At 43.8% G+C, this 27,398-nt stretch overlaps 1 protein-coding gene across 11 annotated transcripts in view; it reads left to right on the forward strand.

Annotated features, from left to right (window-relative positions):
- LOC110499758 (oxysterol-binding protein-related protein 8) overlaps positions 1 to 27,398 on the forward strand; it is a 124,716-nt gene that overhangs the window by 55,989 nt on the left and 41,329 nt on the right. For 8 of the 11 annotated variants that reach the window (XM_090213563.1, XM_090213561.1, XM_090213559.1 and 5 more), the window contains one exon: positions 2,045 to 2,428. In XM_090213563.1, the coding sequence (XP_090069689.1) occupies positions 2,092 to 2,428 (337 nt within the window). In that variant the 5' untranslated portion in view covers positions 2,045 to 2,091. Of the gene's footprint in view, positions 1 to 2,044; positions 2,429 to 14,544; positions 14,951 to 27,398 lie in introns of those variants that run through there. The other 3 variants (XM_090213564.1, XM_090213565.1, XM_090213566.1) reach the window with 2 other exon arrangements.

The raw sequence follows: 27,398 nt of genomic DNA on the forward strand, positions 1-27,398 counted from the left end.
CTTAGTGAAGGCGTTGACTTTCTTAGGGATGGCGTTGACTTTCTTAGGGATGGCGTTGACTTTCTTAGGGATGGCGTTGATTTTCTTAGTGAAGGCGTTGATTTTCTTAGGGATGGCGTTGACTTTCTTAGGGGTGGCGTTGAGTTTCCTAGGCGTTGAGTTTCCTAGGGGTGGCATAGCAACGGGTATTCAGAGATGAGCAGTTTACAGAGGAGTCGAGAGTGAGGTGATGTGTTCTATAAAGAGCATTGGTGGCAAATCTGATGGCCGAATGGTAAAGAACATCTAGCTGCTCGAGAACATCCTTACCTGCCGACTGGTGCACTGTAACAGTAGACTGCTGTACTAAGACTCACTGGAAACCTTATTGACTGGACTGTAACAGTAGACTGCTTCACTGTAACAGTAGACTGCTTCACTGTAACAGTGGACTGCTTCACTGTAACAGTAGACTGCTTCACTGTAACAGTAGCCTGCTGTACTAAGACTCACTGGAAACCTTATTGACTGGTGGACTGTAACAGTAGACTGCTTCACTGTAACAGTAGACTGCTTCACTGTAACAGTGGACTGCTTCACTGTAACAGTGGACTGCTTCACTGTAACAGTAGACTGCTTCACTGTAACAGTAGACTGCTTCACTGTAACAGTAGACTGCTGTACAAAGACTCACTGTAAACCTTATTGACTAGTGGACTGTAACAGTAGACTGCTTCACTGTAACAGTAGCCTGCTTCACTGTAACAGTAGCCTGCTGTACTAAGACTCACTGTAAACCTTATTGACTAGTGGACTGTAACAGTAGACTGCTTCACTGTAACAGTAGACTGCTTCACTGTAACATTAGACTGCTTCACTGTAACAGTGGACTGCTTCACTGTAACAGTGGACTGCTTCACTGTAACAGTGGACTGCTTCACTGTAACAGTGGACTGCTGTACAAAGACTCACTGGAAACCTTGTTGACTAGTGGACTGTAACAGTAGACTGCTTCACTGTAACAGTGGACTGCTTCACTGTAACAGTGGACTGCTTCACTGTAACAGTAGACTGCTGTACTAAGACTCACTGGAAACCTTAGAGTGCATTTTCCCTTTAAGAGCGCTACTAGATGGTTTCTCTGTGCATTTTCCCTTTAAGAGCGCTACTCGATAGTTTCTCTGTGCGTTTTCCCTTTAAGAGCGCTACTCGATAGTTTCTCTGTGCATTTTCCCTTTAAGAGCGCTACTCGATGGTTTCTCTGTGCATTTTCCCTTTAAGAGCGCTACTAGATGGTTTCTCTGTGCATTTTCCCTTTAAGAGCGCTACTCGATAGTTTCTCTGTGCATGTTCCCTTTAAGAGCGCTACTAGATGGTTTCTCTGTGCATTTCCCTTTAAGAGCGCTACTAGGCACAATGTGTTCTCTACCTAGGATGTTATTCATTAATTATGCTGTGTGTGCTTCACATACACTAAACCAAATCTCGTTAACCCTTTGCCATAGTACTATACTGAGATATTCTCTGCATTAATATGTTATAACGCTGCAGGGTGACGTTTCCACTAGGTACAGATCTAGGATCAGCTTACCCTCCCCCAATCCTAACCTTAACCGTTAGTGGGGAAAATGCAACTCTAGGTGCAACTTCACCCTACTCCTTGTTAGATGGAAACTTTGCAGCCGTGCCACTAGAGGGCACCGTGTCGTCATCATCTGTCATCACCAGTGGGGGAGGAGAACCCCTGCTGCTCAGGCTGTTGGTCAGCAGATACAAATTAATATCTCTCTCCCTTTTCTCCCCCTCACTCTCTTCTCTTTCCCTTTTCTCCCCCTCTCTCTCTCTTTCCCTTTTCTCCCTCTCACACTCTCTCCCTTTTCTCCCCCTCACTCTCTTCTTTCTCTTTTCTCCCCCTCACTCTCTTCTCTTTCCCTTTTCTCCCACTCCCACTCTCTCCCTTTTCTCCCCCTCTCTCTCTTTCCCTTTTCTCCCCCTCTCTCTCTCTTTCCCTTTTCTCCCTCTCTCTCTTTCTCTCTCTCTCTTTCTCGCTTTTGCTCTCCTCCAGCTGCCTTAATTCCCAGTGATGACCCCGTCCTGTTGACCCCAGGGAGAATGAGCCAGCGAAGCCAGGGGAAGGAGCGAGAGAAGAGGGAGGAGAAGGAGCGAGAGAAGAGGGAGGAGAAGGAGCGAGAGAAGAGGGAGGAGAAGGAGCGAGAGAAGAGGGAGGAGAAGGAGCGCGAGAAGAGGGAGGAGAAGGAGCGAGAGAAGGAGAAGGAGCGAGAGAAGAGGGAGGAGAAGGAGCGAGAGAAGAGGGAGGAGAAGGACAGAGAGGAGAAGAAGGAGAAGGACAGAGAGGAGAAGAAGGAGAAGGATGGGAGCCTCCACACCCCCAGCAGAGATCACCTCGCCAGCCCCTCTTCCCTCAGCCCGGGTCTCAGCTACACCCATGGTAAGACCACCTTCTTCTTCCAGGGACACTTTGCCCTCTAAGCATAGACCCAGGGTCAGGTATCTCTCAACCTCTGTACTAACCTCAATATTCCTGAACCACGGTGTCCTCTGGAGGTTGATGGGTTCTGCTAGGCTCCATGCAACCTTCAGGGTTGAAGCAGATACCAGGGGAAGCCCAGAGGTTACCAATGCTCTAAGCAAAAGGATCTGATGTTTTTATTTGAGACTTGTATATGACAAGGCATGGGAGTGTTTTAAGGTGGTTTTGGAAGGTTTTTACCCTCCAAATGTCAAAAATGGTTCGTCCTATACACGACAGTACCTTCCTTCTGGAATGTTCCATTATCTACCACCAGGGGGAGCAGAAGCTAAAAGGAAAAACAAATATTTTTCTCTCCTCATTCTAGAGCACCTTCAAATCATGTGTCTCTGCATTCTATCAGAACAAGCAACACTTCTCTGAAAAGAGACCTGAGTGGTGCGGTTGGGGGGACTTATACAACTGGGTAACCAGTCGTTGCACAGAAGGAAATCATTCTGGGATAGAACCATAATAATAAAAAGACCTGCCTTGAGTATATGAAGGGCAGATGGTTGCATTGATATTGATAGTACCTAGGCCTCTATACAGCTCTGAGATGTAGGCTGGTAAATGACAGAAATTACTTTTATTAGCTAACTCTAAGCCAATACATCCAGTGTTATTTTCCTAGTGTCAGTGTCTCAGTTGTGGTTGTTGCTGGTTTGCTCTTCTGAATATCAGAATGTAGGCCGAGCGCTTCACAAGTGAGTACTTCACAGGTAATGCCGTCCCAAAGGGCAGAGAATCCAATAAGGATGAAAGGCTGGGAGGCAACAATGCCGGTGATCTGTATCCTTCATTCAGTGTGAACAGGCAGGTGGTGGTGAACACTTGTGACGGCCGTCGTGACATTTACCAGTCTGTTATTGGTCCAACGTCACTACCCCCTCCGTCTATCATGACACCACATTGGATCCATCTCAAATGGCACCCTATTTCTCTATTTAGTGCCATAGTAGTGCACTAAATGGGACGCAGCCATTAACTCTCTCATATTGCGTTCTCGGATATCGTTTATTCAGAGGCATCAGTAGAGATAATCATGGTGTTCTTCTTAAGGTCTCACTATTTAGAATATTTCCTGCTGTTCAATGGCCATTCCAACTGTTGATTCTTGAAGAATGGAACGTAGAAATGCCTTTTGACCTTCGTACAGCCGTCTCATCATATCAGAACCCTGCATTAAAGGTACCGTTGCTCCACTGTTTATGTGTTTCATTGTGTTGTCTTTGGAAACAAGCCATGTGGCTTCAAAGGAAGTTTCAACTATTATGCTGTGCTCGTGGACTGTCCGTCCCTGGTGGGGCTGCCGTCAGGCTGAAACATAAACTCCTGATTGGGGCTTTAAAGGCCAAAAAGTCCCTCCCCTCTTTAGATTCTGCCAAGTGTTCCTATTTACTTGAAAGAGGGGATGTGAATTCCTATCCTAGTTCCACAACAAACGTTCTCTGTGAGAAGAATATGGTTCAGATAGGTTCAACTCTGAAACCATCGGAACTCTTAAGCCCTGGTCCAGGTTTCCATGGTAACCCCCACTGCCTCAAGTAGCTTCTTTATATTGTGAGAGAAATGATGCTGTATTGGTCTCAAACAGTGCTGTATTGTGAGGGAAATGATGCTGTATTGGTCTCAAACAGTGCTGTATTGTGAGGGAAATGATGCTGTATTGGTCTCAAACAGTGTTGTATTGTGAGGGAAATTATGCTGTATTGGTCTCAAACAGTGTTGTATTGTGAGGGAAATTATGCTGTATTGGTCTCAAACAGTGCTGTATTGTGAGGGAAATGATGCTGTATTGGTCTCAAACAGTGCTGTGTGGATCAGGATTGGAAATTATTTTGTATTGGTCTCGAACAATGTTGTGTGGATCAAGATGCATTCCATTTCAACTTCTCTTGACGGGTTGACTGTCCGCCAACTTGCATGTTGTCGGCATGTGTTTGTCTCATGACCTCACTAGTTGGATATAACCAAATAATAATGTTATTTGGATCCTACACAAAACTTATATTTATTCTGAATAGTACAGACCTGGGTAATCAAAGCTTAGATATTCTATAGACCGCAATAATGCCATAAACACATTGTATGATATTGTATGAGGCTAGATTCCCTCTGCAGATAAGGGACAGCTAAATGCTGAGCTTGTTCATGCAGTCTGCCTCAGTCTCTGCCTGGCTACAGGGAGCTGCCTGCTGTGCTGCAGCTAAGACAGTCTGTACATGGACAGCCTACTAAGCAAGGCCTTTCTCCCTGCCCTGGCACTGTTACACTAAAATAGACCCAGACCCACCATGTTGACTCTCATGGTAATACAAATCTGCTTTCCAGACACTCTCTTTAACTGTCTCTATCTCCTCTCTCACCCTGGCCATGTAGATGGACAGCAGGAAAGGTGGAGGGAGGGAGGGAGCAGGTGGGGACACCCCGGATTTAGGCTTATTCTCAGGGATTACGCCCTGTCACCCGGGGTTAACATGGATGGAGACACCCGTCTGAACCAATCGCAGCCCTTTCCTACTTCCTGCCTGGCCATCCACCAATGGGAGGCGGAGTCTGGGGAGCTCAGAGTGTTTTTGCGGGGCCAGTTGGAGATCAAGAGACCCAGATGGACGATCTGGGGGTCTCTGGGCCTGGGCTCGCCCTGGATGTCTGTAGGCTGGGCAAGCACAGCTGGTGGGGAGACGTGTATGTATGTAGAGAGAGAGAGAGCGCTTTCAGTTCACTGGTAAGGACCTTTGTCTCCAAATGACCTTGGTTGGCATTCTCCTTATGTCGCCACGACGGCGGAAGGCAAGTACAGCCGAGTCATATTAAGATGGTAGTGTCTCTGTAGCTAAGCAGCTGCTAACGGAGATATGCAGCTTTGGCAGTGAATATGTAGCATTAGGAGCTAACGGAGAGATGTAGCATTAGGAGCTAACGGAGAGATAACGGAGAGATGCAGCATTAGGAGCTAACAGAGAGATGTAGCATTAGGAGCTAACAGAGAGATGCAGCATTAGGAGCTAACAGAGAGATGCAGCATTTGGAGCTCACAGAGAGATGTAGCATTAGGAGCTAACAGAGAGATGCAGCATTAGGAGCTAACAGAGAGATGCAGCATTTGGAGCTCACAGAGAGATGTAGCATTAGGAGCTAACAGAGAGATGCAGCATTTGGAGCTCACAGAGAGATGTAGCATTAGGAGCTAACAGAGAGATGCAGCATTTGGAGCTCACAGAGAGATGTAGCATTAGGAGCTAACAGAGAGATGTAGCATTAGGAGCTAACAGAGAGATGCAGCATTAGGAGCTAACAGAGAGATGCAGCATTTGGAGCTCACAGAGAGATGTAGCATTAGGAGCTAACAGAGAGATGTAGCATTAGGAGCTAACAGAGAGATGCAGCATTAGGAGCTAACAGAGAGATGCAGCATTTGGAGCTCACAGAGAGATGTAGCATTAGGAGCTAACAGAGAGATGTAGCATTAGGAGCTAACAGAGAGATGCAACTTTGGCAGTGGAGATGCAGCATTAGGATCCTTATTTTGGTCTCTCCCATGCTTCTCCATCTGAAAGATCTGCCCTTCCTTTTAGAATCTCTGTTTTGTTATGCTAGAATACTGTGTGTGCGGCTGAAACCTGTCCGCTGGGGATAGAATGAATGCAAGCAAAGCCAAGTCAAACAAGGACTATAAAGCAGCTAATAAGATTCAGCCATGTGCACTGAAGCATAGCATGGATCTATATTCCCCAGCTCATCATAGACAACTATAGGTAGCCTAGTTGTTAGAGCATTTGGCCATTAACCGAAAGGTTGCTGGATCGAATCCCTGAGCTGACAAGATAAAAAATAAAAAAATGTCTCTGCCCCTGAGCAAGAGGCACTGTTCCCCGGGCGCCGTGGATGTGGATTAAGGCAGCCCCCCCCCTCACCTCTCTGATTCAGAGAGTTAAATGCCAAAGACACATTTCAGTTGAATACATTCAGTTGGACAACTGACTAGGTAGCCTCTTTCCCTTATATACTGTAAAAGGGAACAGTAAGGTACATAGCACGGATCTATATTCCCCAGCTCAGCATTGACTACTATATACAGTAGAAGCATACAGTAACGTACATCAAAGACTACTATATACTGTAGAAGGATACAGTAAGGTATATCATAGACTACTATATACTGTAGAAGGATACAGTAAGGTATATCATAGACTACTATATACTGTAGATGCATACAGTAAGGTACATCATAGACTACTATATACTGTAGAAGCATACAGTAACGTACATCATAGACTACTATATACTGTAGAAGGATACAGTAAGGTACATCATAGACTACTATATACTGTAGAAGCATACAGTAACGTACATCATAGACTACTATATACTGTAGAAGGATACAGTAAGGTACATCATAGACTACTATATACTGTAGAAGCATACAGTAACGTACATCATAGACTACTATATACTGTAGAAGCATACAGTAACGTACATCATAGACTACTATATACTGTAGAAGGATACAGTAAGGTACATCATAGACTACTATATACTGTAGAAGCATACAGTAACGTACATCATAGACTACTATATACTGTAGAAGGATACAGTAAGGTACATCATAGACTACTATATACTGTAGAAGCATACAGTAACGTACATCATAGACTACTATATACTGTAGAAGGATACAGTAAGGTACATCATAGACTACTATATACTGTAGAAGCATACAGTAACGTACATCATAGACTACTATATACTGTAGAAGCATACAGTAACGTATATCATAGACTACTATATACTGTAGAAGGATACAGTAAGGTATATCATAGACTACTATATACTGTAGAAGGATACAGTAAGGTATATCATAGACTACTATATACTGTAGAAGCATACAGTAACGTACATCATAGACTACTATATACTGTAGAAGGATACAGTAAGGTATATCATAGGCTACTATATACTGTAGAAGGATACAGTAAGGTATATCATAGACTACTATATACTGTAGAAGGATACAGTAAGGTATATCATAGACTACTATATACTGTAGAAGGATACAGTAAGGTACATCATAGACTACTATATACTGTAGAAGGATACAGTAAGGTATATCATAGACTACTATATACTGTAGAAGGATACAGTAAGGTATATCATAGACTACTATATGCTGTAGAAGGATACAGTAAGGTACATCATAGACTACTATATACTGTAGAAGGATACAGTAAGGTATATCATAGACTACTATATACTGTAGAAGGATACAGTAAGGTATATCATAGACTACTATATACTGCGGTTGTGGGTGGTACAGTTGCCGTACCAGGCGGTGAAACAGCCCGACAGGATGCTCTCGATGGTGTATCTGTAAAGGTTTATGAGGTCTCTTTGCGTATAAGACGTCTTGATGATGAATACACCAATAATGATTGGCACTGTCTGTCTTTTGGGTACTTCACTGGGTCTGGCATTCACTGGAGTGGCTTTATCTCAGTGTGGCTCTCTGTACAGAGACCCCCCCAGACCCTCTATGAATAGTAACACCAGTGTTGTGTTACTGGTTATCTCGGATCCCAGGCCCAAATCTTACGTGTTCTAGCCTTCTACTCGATTTGTAGTCTGTCATGAGAGACTATGTTGATACTAGGGCCGGGACAATACCAGTATCGCAATATTTGGCTAAAATAAAGTCAGGAAACAGACCTGATGTGTCTGAAATATTGTGTACTGTAGTTTGGAAAATAAATAAATGTGATTCTAGATGACAACATAATGATGTTTGTTTCCAACAGTAGGGCAGTTTTCCTAAAGAAGTTCAATCATCTCTGTGTTTTGTTTCCTTGCCACGATACTAAGGAGTATAGTGATACTGGTATGATCGCGGTCCTGATACACTCCATGCCTGCGGCCCTAATGGAACCCTACCTATATAGTGTACTACTTTTGACCAGGGCACATGGGGCTCTGGTCAAACGTAGTGCACTTTTCTAGGGAATGGGGTGCCATTTGGGATTGAGTCTAGATCATGCAGGTATTGGAACAGAGCAAGGCACTTAACCCTAATTGCTCCATGGTCGCCGGCAGTAATGGCTGATCCCTGTCCGTGACCGTACTCTCCAAGGATGTCTCAGGGGGAATGGGATATATACATTTCTATGTCACACTACACAGGTTGCACACTTGTACATGTGTGAAACAGGAAAAATATAAGCACCCTCTATTTGACCTTTGACTTTGCTGCATAGTGACTACATCAAGTGAACTGGGCCGTAGAGGTTGTATTCAGAGAGGCTTGAGGTGACAGGATTCATAGTCTAGAGAGGGACCAGGGTTGTGGGGTCTAACGTTGCTTTGAGAGAAAGAACCATACGCCCCCTTGTTCAACTTGCCATGGTTCATTCCAGGAACATATCTGAATAGATTTCACTAAATATCACTTACCCTCAGTTTGGCTTTTAAATGTTCCCATTCAGAAAGGGTAAATGTCACTATTTCTGCTCCGAAATCAGTGGTTATTTAGTCAGACTGTTATGCTGGTGAGTCTGAGTGCTACAGATGTAGGATCTTAATTTGATAACTCTTCTGTTGCTGTTAATTTTCCTGCACAGCATGAAATGCAAACTTGTAGTGTATTCAAGGGTTAAAATGGCTTCTAATGCTTCTAAATTCCACTTTAAAATGTCAGACTTGATTTGCGCTAATGAATAATGTTTCAACCCCCACAAAAAAATGTCCATTAATTATAATCCAGATAATAATTCACATTATTACATTACTGTTGCTGCAGGATTATGTTATTGCTGTAGCAAACTGGCTCAAATTAAGATCCTACATCTGTAGTTAAAAGCACTGAACTGAAATGGATGTTAATCGATGACAGCACTGTTGACCTATGAGGAGATTAGTACTTAATAGAGGATATTGCATCTACGCATCTCAGAACTAGTATTAATGAATAGCATATCAATTTATAGTGTGCTCATACGGCCATATGCCTACACATTGACCTTTACCATAAATATCTACAGTGTTGATTCTTTCTTCTTCCGTGGTATATCTACCTGTACATTTTGCAGGCTGTAGCTAGAGTTCTTTGGCTGTGTACCAGGATTAACTCATCGCTGCCCTTTCTGTTGGCCTGTTTGGCAGGGTAGGGGGGGATCATCAAGCACCCAAAGAGCTATGCATGCCTGCTGCTAATATCTTCCTTCTCCGGAAGCTGTGGCAGATGAGCCTGCCCCACTGCCCAGCTTTACTTGATTAAAGGGTTAGGTCACTCAAAACCTGCAAACCGCATCCTCACAGTTTCTGCTCTGTACTGAAAGTGCTCTAACTTGACTGCTGACATAAAACATTTCCCGGGGATGTATTTACAGTGGACTAATGAACAAAATACAAAAATATAGTTTTTGAGTGAACTATCCTTTTAAGAAAGAAAAAAATACTGTTATTAACCCTTCCCCATTTCCCCCACCTAAACCTGTACTCTCTGGATACGTTTTTGGCTAGCCGGCATTACATTACAGTAATTAGCGAACAATACAAATACCAGGCCAAGACTTCAATCAACATTTGTTGACATTAGACATTAGTTAATGTAGCCTGAATGTAAACATAGCAGAGCACTCTACCCAGGAAATGCCAACCATTGAACCCCTATTTACTTAGGATTGCATTGCCCATCCAACGTGACACAGTATTTAGCTATTAGCTAGCACTAATATGACCATATTAGATGTTTGGTGTTGAGTTCTTTGAGGTAAGTACCAGAACGTATCCATTGTTGCCACAACATTTCATATTAAATACTAGAAACTATCCATTGTTGCCACACCATTTCCTATTAAATACCAGATAAGTACCAGTGGCGACATCACCTACTGTAAAATAAAGTGCTCCCTGTTGTTGCTCTACTTCCTGATATGCAGATTCCATGTGGTGTACTGTAATGGAGAACCATTGTTTCTTAATCCTGCATGCAGGGGCTAGTGTTACACACAGGGAGATGTGATAGCTAGCCGTCTGTGTAAAAATACAGTGGAGACTGGTCCGGTCACAGTGTAGGGTAAAGTTGCTCTAGGTGCTGATCTTGGGTCAGTTTTGCCTTTTTCCCCACTATCTGGCTAAGGTTGGGGGAAGGGGAAGGAAACTTCACTCCAGAGTGACTATTGTGGTCAGTCGCTAAAATGCTAATCTGTTCAAGGCACATTAGCTGACGACTGTCCAGTCACTTAATGCAGATGTTTCTGTATACATGAATAGCCATGCATCATGTATTATGTGTTGGCCTGGACTGTCTTTATCTCCTCATATGTTGACCCAGGCTATTGACCTGGACTGTCTTTATCTCCTGATATGTTGACCCAGGCTATTGACCTGGACTGTCTTTATCTCCTGATATGTTGACCCAGGCTAATGACCTGGACTGTCTTTATCTCCTGATATGTTGACCCAGGCTATTGACCTGGACTGTCTTTATCTCCTGATATGTTGACCCAGGCTATTGACCTGGACTGTCTTTATCTCCTGATATGTTGACCCAGGCTAATGACCTGGACTGTCTTTATCTCCTGATATGTTGACCCAGGCTATTGCCCTGGACTGTCTTTATCTCCTGATATGTTGACCCAGGCTAATGACCTGGACTGTCTTTATCTCCTGATATGTTGACCCAGGCTATTGACCTGGACTGTCTTTATCTCCTGATATGTTGACCCAGGCTATTGACCTGGGCTATCTTTATCTCCTGATATGTTGACCCAGGCTATTGACCTGGGCTATCTTTATCTCCTGATATGTTGACCCAGGCTATTGACCTGGACTGTCTTTATCTAATGATATGTTGACCCAGGCTATTGACCTGGACTGTCTTTATCTCCTGATATGTTGACCCAGGCTATTGACCTGGACTGTCTTTATCTCCTGATATGTTGACCCAGGCTATTGACCTGGACTGTCTTTATCTCCTGATATGTTGACCCAGGCTATTGACCTGGACTGTCTTTATCTCCTGATATGTTGACCCAGGCTATTGACCTGGACTGTCTCTATCTCCTGATATGTTGACCCAGGCTATTGACCTGGGCTATCTTTATCTCCTGATATGTTGACCCAGGCCAGTAGTGTGGATATGGTGGACACATGCAGAATGCCTGGGGACTTTGTTTGGCTGACCCAATATTTGTCTGCAAACACTTACCTAATGTGGGTACTCCCTAAATACCCTCACGCACTATTTCCTGACATGACAGCGACATTCCTGATGCTTCCGGGTCCACTTCTGGCCTTCTGATGCTTAGACTACTACTTTTACCCCCATGGAGGTTGGAGACCGAACCTAACCCAGGGGGTTAAGCAAAACACCTCAACTGTTTGTCACATTGTTGGCCCAACATCTTTGTGAAGTTTCTTCGCTCTGTTTGACTTGTTTCTTAAAAATGCCATTTATTAATTTGGACCAGCTGAACTTTCCTTTGAGGGAGCAGGGTTAATTAGGCCTAGGATTTTGAATTATACATACTCCAGAACGTCTTAATTACCTGTGTTAATTAGCCTGTTTGCTCAGGGATCTGTGATTGTGTCCCAAATGGCTCCCTATTCCCTGTAAAGTCCACTACTGTTGATCTGGGCCTATAGGGGTCTGGTCAGAAGTAGTGCACTATGTCAGAAATAAGGTAACATTTGGGGACACACTTTTTTTTCCTTCCAAGTGTCGCCGAGCAACGTTGTGACATCACCGCTCTCTCACAGAACTCGGGAGCTGTTATCAAAGCTGTTGTTTGCCTCGTCTCTAAACAGACAGGGATGGAATGACTCCTTCCATTCGAAAATATAGATAACACGTCTTAATTGGACAGAGGGCACTGAAGGGCCGCAGCTGTTGACAGAACAAACAAGGAAACATTAGGAGGGAAGGGTCAATTGAATGGGATGGGAGGATGCCAGGAATCTTGTGGATGGAAAAACAGCAACTCTCTGGAGATTCTATTTCGACGATAAGGACCAGGTGGGGCCTATTGGTTTTCACAGAGATAACCATTGGTGCTCTTTGAGACTCCTTTCTCAATGCACCTACTTCTCTTATACCCTTTTGTTCTGGACCTGCAACAGACCTTTCTTATGGACAATATGTTCTGACAGCGTTGTCAGGGTGACTGGGGCAGCACAGTCTTCTTAACCTGTTCCTGGTGACAGTCGTGGTGACAGTCTTCTCCTAGCTGAGCGTCTGAACTGTCCACTTGAGATTGCAGTCCCAGAGATCAATATCTAGAGCCGGGGGAAATATTGATCAACTGTCCCATAGCCATTTCTGTTGTGTGTATCGTTATGAGCATTGGTATTAACAGCATGTTAATTAGTTTACTTTATTACAATTTTACTGTGTGTCCCTGAGGGTATTGTCTAGAGAAGACCCTGTTTCACAGTGTTTGTTATCCATTAGTTCTCTCCAAATGCTACTCATGTCATGCTGGTTGCTAGTAGACTGACAAATAGCAAGCCACAAATGGCAAACTACAGGTCAGAAAATGGCTTTTTGATCATTTAACTCACACTGTTTTTGACAGGTAGAATGGGCTGTGGTCCTGAAACATAAACGGCCTTGATTGCAGTGCACTGAGCTATAGATGAGAAAATAGGGAAGTAAATTATAGCCACTTATGGCTCAGGATTTTACAGTAACTGTCTTATTCTACCTGAGGTGCTCAGTAACATGCTTGGTATTCTACCTGGGGGGCTCAGTAACATGCTTGGTATTCTACCTGGGGGGCTCAGTAACAGGCTTGGTATTCTACCTGGGGGGCTCAGTAACAGGCTTGGTATTCTACCTGAGGTGCTCAGTAACAGGCTTGGTATTCTACCTGGGGGGCTCAGTAACAGGCTTGGTATTCTACCTGGGGGGCTCAGTAACAGGCTTGGTATTCTTCCTGAGGTGCTCAGTAACAGGCTTGGTATTCTACCTGAGGGGCTCAGTAACAGGCTTGGTATTCTACCTGAGGTGCTCAGTAACAGGCTTGGTATTCTACCTGGGGGGCTCAGTAACAGGCTTGGTATTCTACCTGGGGGGCTCAGTAACAGGCTTGGTATTCTACCTGGGGGGCTCAGTAACAGGCTTGGTATTCTACATGGGGGGCTCAGTAACAGGCTTGGTATTCTTCCTGAGGTGCTCAGTAACAGGCTTGGTATTCTACCTGGGGGGCTCAGTAACAGGCTTGGTATTTTACCTGAGGGGCTCAAAGGAATTGATTGGCCATACAAGCATTGGAGAAGTCAACTGGCCAGTTTGGTCTTTGTGTCTGGGGAATACGATAGGGCATGCAGAGAGTTTGTCCATCCTCACAGGCAGGGTGAATAGAGACTGGCTTTATTACATTTGTGTGTGTGTTAGTGTCTAGTGTGTGTGTTTATTATGTGGTAGCAGGTGTCTGAGTGCTGTAGCTGGAGTCGTCAGTCAGACGTTCAGGACTATGCCCCACACTCACACACTGTGAGAAAGAGAGTGAGCAGGAAGAGAGGGGTGATGTTCATCTGAGCTGTGTTGTTCAAGGAGAAGGGAAAGAGATTTAGGAGAGATACCGTGAGAGGATATACCACGACAGAGCGGCAAGTAGCCTAGTGGGTAAGAGCTTTGGGCCAGTACCTGAAAGGTCGCCCTTGAGCAAGGCACTTAGCCTTATTTGCTTCTGTGGAGTTGCTGTGAATAAGAGTGTCTGCTAAATTATTACAATGTAAATGTAAAAATGAGGAGATACCACACAGAGAAATACACGGTGTACAGAGAGGAGAAAATGAAAGAGAAAAAACAAGAGGGAAAGAGAGGACAGGAGGAGGGAGACTGGTTGGCAGTGAGAAAAGTAGAGCTATTCATTGAAAGAAGGAAAGAGAAAGAGGGTAGGAGGCTGTTCCATGGAGTAGGCTAGATAAGATGCAACTCTTCTGTACACTGCTGGTGCATGGAGTAGCAGGGGGAGGGACTCTGCTGATTCATCAGCGTAGTACTCAGAGCCTCCTCCCCTTGCACTCACTCTCTCACACACAGACAGGAGAGAGAGAGAGAGAGAGAGGGAGAAAGAGAGGGTGGGAACAAGAGAGAGGGAGAACGATAAATTGTGCTGCACTGCTTTGAGTGCCTTGAGACTGAGTTGCTGTGCTTGCTGTGTCCTGTGTGTGTGTCTGGCTGCGGGCGATCAGATCTGAGCATTTCGCGGTCAGTGGCTTCGCCCTGCTTGGCCCCTGCTGATCCCCAGCAGGCCCTCCTCAGGCCCCCCCGGGCTCTCGCCGGCCCCATGATGAAGGAGGAGGGAGCGCTGTGCCGTCGCCGCTTCTCAACATGCGGCACGACCAGCTCGCCGCGGCCCCCACACCCCGACGGACGCAAGCTCATCCGCAACGCTTCTTTCGGGGGCTACAACGAGCTGTCGCCCCTCTCTCTGCCAGGTGGGTGTGGTAGTTGAGGCGGTGTTGGACCCCTCACCCTTCCCCTCCAGTCTGATGAGGAGCCTGCCCTGCCGCGGGCTCTTCGACACCCAGCTAGTTGTAGGCTAGCTGTTGCTTTGAGTAGTACCCTCTGTACTGTAGCCAAGTGGCCTGTGTGCTTGTTCCCTATAGAGTCGTAACCCCTAGATACTGGTTGTGGACGGTGACTGTGCTGTTATTTGAAGGTCTATTGTGTTCTAGATGGACTAAATATTGGAACTACAGGTGCACTGTTGCTGTAGTGGTGTACCTGTGGCAGAGTTACCTGTGTGCTTGTTCCCTGTAGAGACTGAGTCGTAACCCCTAGATACTGGTTGTGAACTGTGACTGTTATTTCAGATACTAATGTGCAGGAGGTGATTGTTTTCAGTGTACTGTCACAGTATTGGAGCTATTCTCTTGCTGTTCCTTTCTGCGTTGCCTGATGCAGATTCTGATGTTGAACCTGTCGTATCTATTTCTTCTTAGAGTTTTGAATTCTTATATTAGACTATACTTTTAATACATATTTTCCTTGTATAGAAATGTACTCGGTCATATGCAAACGTATTATATCGTACTTGGTAGCCCGAGTAACTGTGCGCTGCTTTGGAGTGGTCGTCCACCTGAGCGTGAGATCAGCAGAGCTTTCACAGAACGTCAAGTGAAGTGAATTAGACCTAAAGCTTCTGTAGTGAGTGTGATGTTTTTAGCCTGTCAGCCTCCCAGCCACCGAGCCGACACAGCCTCCATTCATCTCTGTTGAAGACTGTCTAAGAAGCTCTCTCCCTGCCAGGAGAGCCGCAGGCTTTTCACAAAGATTGCCGATTCACCGGAGACAGCTGGTACAGGCTGGTTGCATTCTCTCTTTCTCTTCAGCCAAATGTAATCTCAATCAAAATAGGTAGGTGACGTTATTTCCTTATTATCAACCAACATTACATTTAAGCATCAGGTTCATCAGGCTGTATATAGCTTAACCTATCATAAGTATATCTGCCATTTTGGAGACGATCTCCACACAGTTTCATCAGTAATCCAGCTTCTTTGCCAATAGACCCCCCCCCCTCTTTCAGGGTTACCTGGGGCTAGCTTCTCTAGCTTCCACTGGAGGTGCCAGTGAGGGGCCAATGACTCAGCAGATTAACCTGGGCGGCCGCCTATTAATAGACCAATCACGTGCACCAAAAAGACAGACAGAAAATATCAGTGTCCTAATAGCTCCTGGCCCACGACCACTCGTTTGAAATATTATCCTCCCCAAAGATGAAGTGGCTTTGTCTGGCCAACAACACTGGCAGCGTAGCCGAGGAGGATCCGGTCCATGCCGACTGCCAATGAACACTCCCCTGTTTGTGTTGTTGTTGTTGCTAGCTGTTGTTTGCAGGCTGAACATGAATTGGTTTTGGAGGTCATGAATGGGGAAATGGAAAAAGCGTGAATTGCGGTGCTCTGCTAGCTCTGTTGACAACAGAATGGCAGTACGGATGTATTTTAATGAACCTTTATTTAAGCAGGGAGTCAGGCTGAGACCACAATCTCTTTCGCAGATGATCCCTGCAGCAGATGATCCCTGTAATTTGGATCACTCCTGGGTCAGAGTAACCATTGCAGCACGTCGTTACAAAGTCATTACATGGGATGCATCCCAAATGGCTCCCTATTAATTAGTCAAAAGTAGTGCACTATATTGGGAATAGGGTGCCATTTGGGACCATTGCCAGTCTCGCCATGTGATGACAGGCTGCATCGCTTGCTTCCTTAAAGGGGGTAATCTGCAGTTCAAACAGTAACAAAGAGGGCACCCCACAACTGTTTTGGTAAGAATGCTGAGGGATGGGGCTGGAAAAATGGAACCACTCTCAAATTAATCGACAGAGCTGTGGATTCAAGGACCGCCCATTCATGAGATCAAAATGATAGTTTTAACCTTGTCTTCTGTCTATACATCAGAAATTATAGTTTTAACTTCTTAGGGCGGGATCGATATGACAACAGCCAGTGAAAGTGCAGGGCGCCAAATTCAAAACAACAGAAATCTCATAATTAAAATTCCTCAAACATACAAGTATCTTATACCATTTTAAAGGTAATCTTGTTGTTAATCCCACCACAGTGTCCGATTTCAAATAGGCTTTACAGCGAAAGCACCACAAATGATTATGTTAGGTCAGAGCCAAGCCACAGAAAAACAAAGCCAATTTTCCAGCCAAAGAGAGGAGTCACAAAAAGCAGAAATAGAGATCAAATTAATCACTAACATTTGATGATCTTCATCAGATGACACTCATAGAACTTCATGTTACACAATACATGTATGTTTTGTTTGATAAAGTTCATATTTATATAAAACAAATCTCAGTATACATTGGGCGCGTTACGTTCACTAGTTCCAAAAACATCCGGTGATTTTGCAGAGAGCCACATCAATTTACAGAAATACTCATTATAAATGTTGATGAAAATACAAGTGTTATGCATGGAACTTTAGATACACTTCTCCTTAATGCAACCGCTGTGTCAGATTTCAAAAAAGCTTTACGGAAAAAGCAAACCATGCAATAATCTGAGAACGGCACTCAGAGAACAAATACAAATATCCGCCATGTTGGAGTCAACAGAAGTCAGAAATAACATTATAAATATTCACTTACCTTGGATGATCTTCATCAGAATGCACTCCCAGGAATCCCAGTTCCACAATAAATGTTTGATTTGCTCGATAATGTCCATCATTTATGTCCAAATAGCTACTTTTGTTAGCGCGTTTGGTAAACAAATCAAAACTCACGAAGCGCGTTCACTAGTTGCAGACAAAATTTCAAAAAGTTCCGTTACAGTCCGTAGAAACTTGTCAAACGATGTATGGAATCAATCTTTAGGATGTTTTTAACATAAATCTTCAATATCTTCCAACCGGAGAATTCCTTTGTCTTCAGAAAAGCAAAGGAACGGGAGATACCTCTCATGTGAAATACGCGTCACCAGTGCGTGACTGCTGGCAGACCTCTGACTCATTCCCCTCTCATTCAGCCCCCCTTCATTGTAGAAGCATCAAACACGTTTCTAAAGACTGTTGACATCTAGTGGAAGCCTTAGGAAGTGCAAAATGACCAAAATCCCCCTGTATCTTCAATGGGGGCTGAGTTGAAAATTGACCAACTTCAGATTTCTCAGGTTTTTGCCTGCCACATGAGTTCTGTTATACTCACAGACATCATTCAAACAGTATTAGGAACTTCCAAGTGTTTTCTATCCAAATATACCAATAATATGCATATATTTGCATCTGGGACTGAGGAGAAGGCAATTTACTCTGGGCACCTTATTCATCCAAGCTACTCAATACTGCCCCCCAGCCATAATACGTTTTAACCTTGTCTTCTGACTATACATCAGAACCCAAAATCTTATATTTGTGGTTCTGATGGGGTAAGACAGTTGAACTATGCTCATGAGGTATTTGTACATTTATATCCTTCAACAATCAATGGACACACATACTCATTCAATTAGGACACACCTACTCATTCAATTAGGACACACCTACTCCTTCAATTAGGACACACCTACTCATTCAATTAGGACACACCTACTCATTCAAGGGCTTTTCTTTACTTTTACATTTTTATACATTGTATAATAATAGTGAAGACCTCAAAACTATTAAGAAACACATGTAATAACCAAACGAGTGGTAAACAAATCTAAATATATTTTATTTTTGAGATGATTCAAAGTAGCTACCCTTTGCCATGATGACAGCTTTGCACACTCTTGGTGTCTTCACTATTATTCTACAATGTAGAAAATAGTACAAATAAATGAGTAGTTGTGTCCAAACGTTTGACTGGTACTGTATATCATTAATTCAGCAGATTTCCTGTTTATTTTCCATTTTGCAAAGGAAATGTGTTATTTTAACCCTTCCCACTGTCCTGTGGATGTGGCACAATGACCTCTGATGTTCTGAAGTAAATGGTGCAACAGGTTTTAGGAGCAATACCGGTCGCTTTAAAAACTCCCGAGATTGCTACATGCCTGCCTCCCACTGTAGCACTGCACCATGCTATCCCACTGTAGCACTGCACCACGCTATCCCACTGGAGCACTGCACCACGCTATCCCACTGTAGCACTGCACCATGCTATCCCACTGTAGCACTGCACCACGCTATCCCACTGTAGCACTGCACCACGCTATCCCACTGTAGCACTGCATCATGCTATCACACTGTAGCACTGCACCACGCTATCACACTGTAGCACTGCACCACGCTATCCCACTGTAGCACTGCACCACGCTATCCCACTGTAGCACTGCACCACGCTATCCCACTGTAGCACTGCACCACGCTATCCCACTGGAGCACTGCACCACGCTATCCCACTGTAGCACTGCACCACGCTATCCCACTGTAGCACTGCACCACGCTATCCCACTGTAGCACTGCACCACGCTATCCCACTGTAGCACTGCACCATGCTATCCCACTGTAGCACTGCACCATGCTATCCCACTGGACAAAATTAAGAACATGACAATTTTTTTCTGTTTGTAATCTGGTTTTCTGATTGAGAATGTCTAATGATGTCATGCAGATTATAGCCAACTGATCTCTGTTACATCCAGGGAAAGATGTCATATTTAGTTTGTTATCTGGTCAGATTACAACCAGATAGAGATTTATTTTTCTGGTTGTGGCACACAGCTTGGCACTGTTTGGCACACAGCTCCGTGCTGCTCCATCCTGCTCCTGTTCCTCTCCATCCTGCTCCGTGCTGCTCCATCCTGCTCCGTGCTGCTCCATCCTGCTCCGTTCTGCTCCATCCTGCTCCGTTCTGCTCCATTCTGCTCCATCCTGCTCCGTGCTGCTCCATCCTGCTCCGTTCTGCTCCATCCTGCTCCCGTTCTGCTCCATCCTGCTCCGTGCTGCTCCATCCTGCTCCGTGCTGCTCCATCCTGCTCTGTGCTGCTCCATCCTGCTCTGTGCTGCTCCGTGCTGCTCCATCCTGCTCCGTTCTGCTCCATCCTACTCCCGTGCTGCTCCATCCTGCTCCCGTGCTGCTCCATCCTGCTCCGTTCTGCTCCATCCTACTCCCGTGCTGCTCCATCCTGCTCCCGTGCTGCTCCATCCTGCTCCGTTCTGCTCCATCCTGCTCCGTGCTGCTCCATCCTGCTCTATCCTGCTCTGTGCTGCTCCATCCTGCTCTATCCTGCTCCCGTGCTGCTCCATCAGACCCAGAGTCAAAATGGTGGTGGTGACCTTGTTGCCATGACAAATGTAAAGCAAACAGCATACCTGCCTGCACACTGATTTATGCCCCCAAAACTCAAAATTGAGGCTTTATCCTAGTGCGTATAGCAGGTAATGTTTTCACCCTTCCCCAATTGTCGTCAGGCCAGCTGTTGCTAGGGAACCTTTCGGTTCTTCCCGAAAACACGGCGACAGTGTCAGTGTTCGTCAAAGCTGTCATGCCGTGTGTGTGTGTGTGTGTGTGTGCACTCCATCCATAGACATGACAAAAACACACACACAATGTACTGTCTTATATAATGATCCATCCCTAAAGAACATCATATCTGTTGTTCAGGGTGCAAGTACGGTGCCATGCCACCCCCCTCACAGCATCATGGTACGGACCGTCTCACTGGTTCTGGATGGAAAATGGATGCTTGTGGTTGGTTCCACAGCAACATCTTCATAGGGGTGTTTATATTCACTTTAGTTATGGAGAAGAGGGAACAAAGAACTCTGACTGTTGAAATGTTATTTTGGTTAGCATTGGTACACCCTCAGTGGGTAGTCAGAAACCACAAGCATCCGTTTTTCAGGGGAAAAGCAGAGAACAGGTGAAGCCTGAACTTTTTGCTTCCTGTTTCAGCTGACCCGCTCAGGCGTTTCTCTTTACGCCTGCTGCGTTAGGTTAGACAAACGACAAACAAACAAATGTCACTGTTGAAAAGCCATTTTGGTTAGCATTGGTTTGTGTTGGTTAGCATTGGAGTGCAGAGACTTTCTTGGTTTCTTGTCAGCCTAAGTTCTAGGTTTATCTAGGGAGAATGTTGAGTGTTTCTTTGGAGGAAAAGCAGAGAGAAATGTGAAGCATAAGGCCTTGTCCCCCAAAGATATAATGATCCTATTGTGAAATAATTTATTTTAGCCTTTTCAATGGCGATTTTAGCATGTCAATCTTGGTGGGGCAAACTGCCAGCAAAGCCTTTACACAGCACAGCACAACAATAAACAATACATTAATTGCACTACAACGGTGACAAACAGTGCCCACAAACTGTTAGGGCCTACATAAAACTGTCCCAACAGCAGAGCTTTCTTTTCAGCACCATGGAGTGAATCCTGACCACTGATACACCTGGCTATCAGCCAGTGGAGAGACAGACCAAGGCACAGCGTGATTAAAGTTCCACATCTTTAATTTAGTGAAACTTTCAAACAAAACCAGAAACAAACAACGACCGTGCAGTACTGAGGTGCAACATGCACTAACTCAAAAACAATATCCCACAAACACAGGTGGAAAAACGGCTACCTAAATATGATCCCCAATTAGAGACAACAATTACCAGCTGCCTCTAATTGGGAACCATACCAAACACACCAACGTAGAAATATGAAAACTAGAATACCACAGAAATTATAAACTACAATAACCCCTAGTCACGCCCTGACCTACTACACCAGAGAGAAACAAGGGCTCTCTATGGTCAGGGCATGACACTACATGTGGATATCCAAGTCAGAACAGTAGGCTGTTATGAGGGGGAAAGGGACCAAATTATTGAGGCACTTGGGCAACTAACAGCTTACTACACAACATACACTTAGTATTACTTTCTTAGCTACAGTATACATATCTCCCTGGCGTATTACATCATTTATGCAGCAACATACAATACATTTTTGGGCTCCCCTTGTTGTGCTGTGCTCACTTGAACAGGAAGGTGGCGCAGCGGTCCTTCGTGGGCAAATTTGTTCATCAAACTTGTAACTCTATGGCAGCACCCAAGGGGCTTGAATTTTCAAGCTCTACCCGTAGATTTTGCAGTGATTTAGGGTCCCCGTGAGTGACAGAACACTAAGCCAATCACAGCACAACTAGAGAATGTTGTGTTGTGTCGTGGCTTTGCTGGCATGCATCGGGAATAATAAAATAGGGGAGTTTGCCCCACCAATAGAATGTAATGGTTTGAAACCTTGAAGGTTTTACTACATATTGTGAGGCATGTCTTGCCTTGCTTCAAAGTTGCCAAAATCCAACCAAACGTGCAGGCAATTATTTTATAAAGACTTCCATGTGCCATTGCAACCAGTAGCCTATTTCTCTCATGTTCTATTGTTTTTCAAAGCAACTTTCTTTCATTGTCCGGTAGCCAAAGACACAATCCTGTTATATTATCAACCCAGGCTGGTTGCCTTTAGATCTCCCCTCTTTCCACATTTCTAACTGATATTTTCATCTCTGCCTCATGAAACTGTGTGCATGTGTGGTGGGCTTTTGACGGAGGGAACATTCGCGCATAGCTTACTGTGTTTATAATGTGAAGAAATAATACATAATGATCCATCCCTAACGATCTGTTGCATGAACATCATTGCTTTTTAACGTTTTTTGGGGGATGTATCCTAGGCCTACTGGTTGTATGAATTTGGGATCTATCGTCCCACAACGGCCCCAGTCTGTTTAGAATAGGCTATTTCTTTCTCACACAGAATGACCAGCTGACCATTATAATAGGTAAACATTTCCACTATGGGGGATAGTAGACTAACATAGGCAAGTGAGTCAAGTGATCCATTGCTGGTCTTGTTTGCTGAGGAAAAGTAAATACCTTCAAAGTGCTCATCAGAATTCGGTAAGAAGGAGGCACGTCGTTGCATCCTGGATCATGTTCTCTTAAGATGAATAATCATAAACGAAATGTGATTTCTGTTGTTCTGAACTCCGTTGGTCGACATCCTAATCAGGTTAGCACCGCACCCAATGCATGTCCGGTCATTTAAAATGCTGCCGGTCAAAAACCCTGACACACACACACACACACACGCACACACGCACACACACACACGCACACAGACCTCATCTGAAACTCCTCAGCCAAATAACCAAACATCCCTCTAATGTCCAATATCCTTAAAGGGAGGTGATATATTAAATGGATTTAATTTGAATGAATAAACATTGTCTGGCCCTGCTAGACAGTTGACTCAACCTATCCAGACAGATAGTCTTCATTTCACAAGGCAGATGGATGACAGTAAGGTTTACAGAGAGCTTTCTGTCAACCAGTCAGCCATTTCTCTCTAGCACATCTCTCCATAGAGCCTTCAGAATGAGAGCTTCCCAAGTGACACCCTATAACCGATGTATTACACTGCTTTTGACCAGAGCTCTATCAAAGGTAGTGCACTTCGTAGGAAATAGGGTGTCCTATCTTTTTCTTCTCCTTCCCTTTGCTCTGTCACTATTTATACAATATTCTCTCTTTCTCGATCCCTTCTCTGTTTCTCTCAGATGTTTGTTGCGGACTGTAGTGCTCGTCAGCCAGGGCTCTGCTTGCATGTGTGACTGTAGGTGTTTACATCAACTAACTCAACTATCAACACTTGATGACATACTGCAGGGCACATACAGTCAATACATTCAAGAGGTGGGTTCTAGGCAGATAGGACACGCATGCATCTTGGTAGCTACAACAAAGTACAGGACACCATTGATTCATCAATACTCACACCAACAAAAAAAACATTGTGTTAATTAGGGCACACCTTAGCAAAACGTTTCAAAACCAAATTTAGCAGATTTTTTTTTTACCGGACATATACTAGTAGTTCCTTCCGGTTTTACTCTGTTTTCTTCCATTTGGTGTCTACTGAACAGGACCCAGCCAGGTGCACCCCTAACAAGGACACTGTATAGCCTTCTAGAATTACTCCTCAGGGATAGAAGAGAAACCAATGAGAAACATTTCATTGAACCACAGCCATGACTCAGCCTTTTCCAACATCAATAACATTTTAATAGGATCATGGCTACCCAAATGGCACTCTTGACTAGGGACCATAGGGAATGGGGTGCCATTTGGGACAAACAGCATCTCTTACTGGTGAGACTGACGTTGCAAATTTGATTTGCAGTTGTAGGCACCCTGATCGCCCTCTGACCTCTAACATCTGACCTTGTTAGAACCAGGAAAAGACCTAGGGGGACCTGGCAAGAGGTCAGCAGGAAGTAGTCAGCGTAAACACATTTAAAAAGAGCACGCTACATTAAAAACAGTTACAATGATCAATGACATGTTTTGCTATAAGAGCTTTACACTCAGACAGCATACTGCATGTAGCTTACTGACTAGCCTTTTATAGGACTAATATAATGTAGACTACTGACTAGCCTTTTATAGGACTAATATAATGTAGACTACTGACTAGCCTTTTATAGGACTAGCATGTAGACTACTGACTAGCCTTTTATAGGACTAGCATGTAGACTACTGACTAGCCTTTTATAGGACTAATATAATGTAGCTTACTGATTACCCTTTTATAGGACTAATATAATGTAGACTACTGACTAGCCTTTTATAGGACTAATATAATGTAGACTACTGACTAGCCTTTTATAGGACTAATATAATGTAGACTACTGACTAGCCTTTTATAGGACTAGCATGTAGACTACTGACTAGCCTTTTATAGGACTAATATAATGTAGACTACTGACTAGCCTTTTATAGGACTAGCATGTAGACTACTGACTAGCCTTTTATAGGACTAATATAATGTAGACTACTGACTAGCCTTTTATAGGACTAATATAATGTAGACTACTGACTAGCCTTTTATAGGACTAGCATGTAGACTACTGACTAGCCTTTTATAGGACTAATATAATGTAGACTACTGACTAGCCTTTTATAGGACTAATATAATGTAGACTACTGACTAGCCTTTTATAGGACTAATATAATGTAGACTACTGACTAGCCTTTTATAGGACTAGCATGTAGACTACTGACTAGCCTTTTATAGGACTAATATAATGTAGACTACTGACTAGCCTTTTATAGGACTAATATAATGTAGACTACTGACTAGCCTTTTATAGGACTAATGTAATGTAGACTACTGACTAGCCTTTTATAGGACTAATATAATGTAGACTACTGACTAGCCTTTTATAGGACTAATGTAATGTAGACTACTGACTAGCCTTTTATAGGACTAGCATGTAGACTACTGACTAGCCTTTTATAGGACTAATATAATGTAGACTACTGACTAGCCTTTTATAGGACTAGCATGTAGACTACTGACTAGCCTTTTATAGGACTAATATAATGTAGACTACTGACTAGCCTTTTATAGGACTAATATAATGTAGACTACTGACTAGCCTTTTATAGGACTAATATAATGTAGACTACTGACTAGCCTTTTATAGGACTAATATAATGTAGACTACTGACTAGCCTTTTATAGGACTAATATAATGTAGACCACTGACTAGCCTTTTATAGGACTAGCATGTAGACTACTGACTAGCCTTTTATAGGACTAATATAATGTAGACTACTGACTAGCCTTTTATAGGACTAGCATGTAGACTACTGACTAGCCTTTTATAGGACTAATATAATGTAGACTACTGACTAGCCTTTTATAGGACTAGCATGTAGACTACTGACTAGCCTTTTATAGGACTAGCATGTAGACTACTGACTAGCCTTTTATAGGACTAATATAATGTAGCTTACTGATTAGCCTTTTATAGGACTAATGTAATGTAGACTACTGACTAGCCTTTTATAAGACTAATATAATGTAGACTACTGACTAGCCTTTTATAGGACTAGCATGTAGACTACTGACTAGCCTTTTATAGGACTAATATAATGTAGACTACTGACTAGCCTTTTATAGGACTAATATAATGTAGACTACTGACTAGCCTTTTATAGGACTAATATAATGTAGACTACTGATTAGCCTTTTATAGGACTAATATAATGTAGACTACTGACTAGCCTTTTATAGGACTAATATAATGTAGACTACTGACTAGCCTTTTATAGGACTAATATAATGTAGACTACTGACTAGCCTTTTATAGGACTAATATAATGTAGACTACTGACTGTAGCTTACAGTCCCAAATTAACTTGATATAGGCCCAGTTGCAAATCAACTCCTAGATATAGGCCCAGTTCCAAATCAACTCCTAGATATAAGCCCAATCCCAAATCAACTCCTAGCTCCCAGCCCATTTCCCCTGATAGTTCTGAAAAGATTGGATGGGTGTATGCAACCGGGTTAAAGTGATGTAGGGGCTAGGTATTGAATTGGGATTGTGCTTCCGAGTGGCGCAGTGGTCTAAGGCACTGCATCTCAGTGCTTGAGGCATCTCAGTGCTTGAGGCGTCACTACAGAATCCAGGCTGTATCACAACCGGCCGTGATTGGGAGTCCCATAGGGTGGCTCACAATTGGCCCAGCTTTGGCCGGTGTAGGCCGTCATTGTAAATAAGAATGTGTTCTTTAACTAACTTGCCTAGTTAAATAAAGGTTAAATAAAATGTAAATAAAAAACAAGTTGTTTAAGGGTACGGGGAGCACGTAACATTTTTGAATGGTCTCTTTGTCCTGTTGTCTAAAGGAGAACTCACCAGACCCATTGTCAGTTTGCACAGTAAGCAAGCAGTCTTTTCATTTGCCGTTAGTTCGTTTGTTGTCGGAGCTTTGTGTTGTAGTTACCAGCCGTTGGTGACTGACGGACGTCAATTTTGCCCGTTTCTAAATGTAGAATCGGTTTGCAAGTTACGACCGGCACTCTGTTCAGAGGTGCTGATTACTCTCGGCCGGTGGACGCTCGACAATCCTAGCGGTCTGTCCGTGCCTTTAGTGTGTGTGTGTGTGTGTGTGTGTGTGTGTGTGTGAGTGAACTGTCTGTCTGCACAATAAGGCAGGCAAGATGGCAGTGAATAGGCTTTGAGTAGCCTGATTACCCAAGAGCCTCTCCTTCAAGCCTAAACTCATATCTCTCTTTTTCTCTCTCTCTCCCCTTTCTCTGGGTTTTGGTAATGAGATGGTGTTCTTGCATAACCAATTTCCTTTTTGAAGATGGAGGAGACAAACCCTAGAGTCTCACTGAGTGTGCCCCGACCCAACCCTAGTGCCCTAGACCATATATAGGAAATAGGAAGGGTCCTTCTAAGTGCACTTGGGGCCACTTATCAACCTTGTCTCCATGGAGATGAGCTTGTTCAGTGGGTTCTGAGGATGTGTGGCGCCTGGAGGAGCCTCTCAAGGGCCCCTCTCCAGTCTGTCGTCTTTTCATCCCACGACATTGTCCTCGGATCTCCACAAAACGAGACATGTTGTTTAAAACGTCCATATATATGACATAACGTGT

Source organism: Oncorhynchus mykiss, chromosome 21 (assembly GCF_057628025.1).
Source record: "Oncorhynchus mykiss isolate SJ-2025 chromosome 21, ASM5762802v1, whole genome shotgun sequence".
Taxonomy (NCBI): Eukaryota; Metazoa; Chordata; class Actinopteri; order Salmoniformes; family Salmonidae; genus Oncorhynchus; species Oncorhynchus mykiss.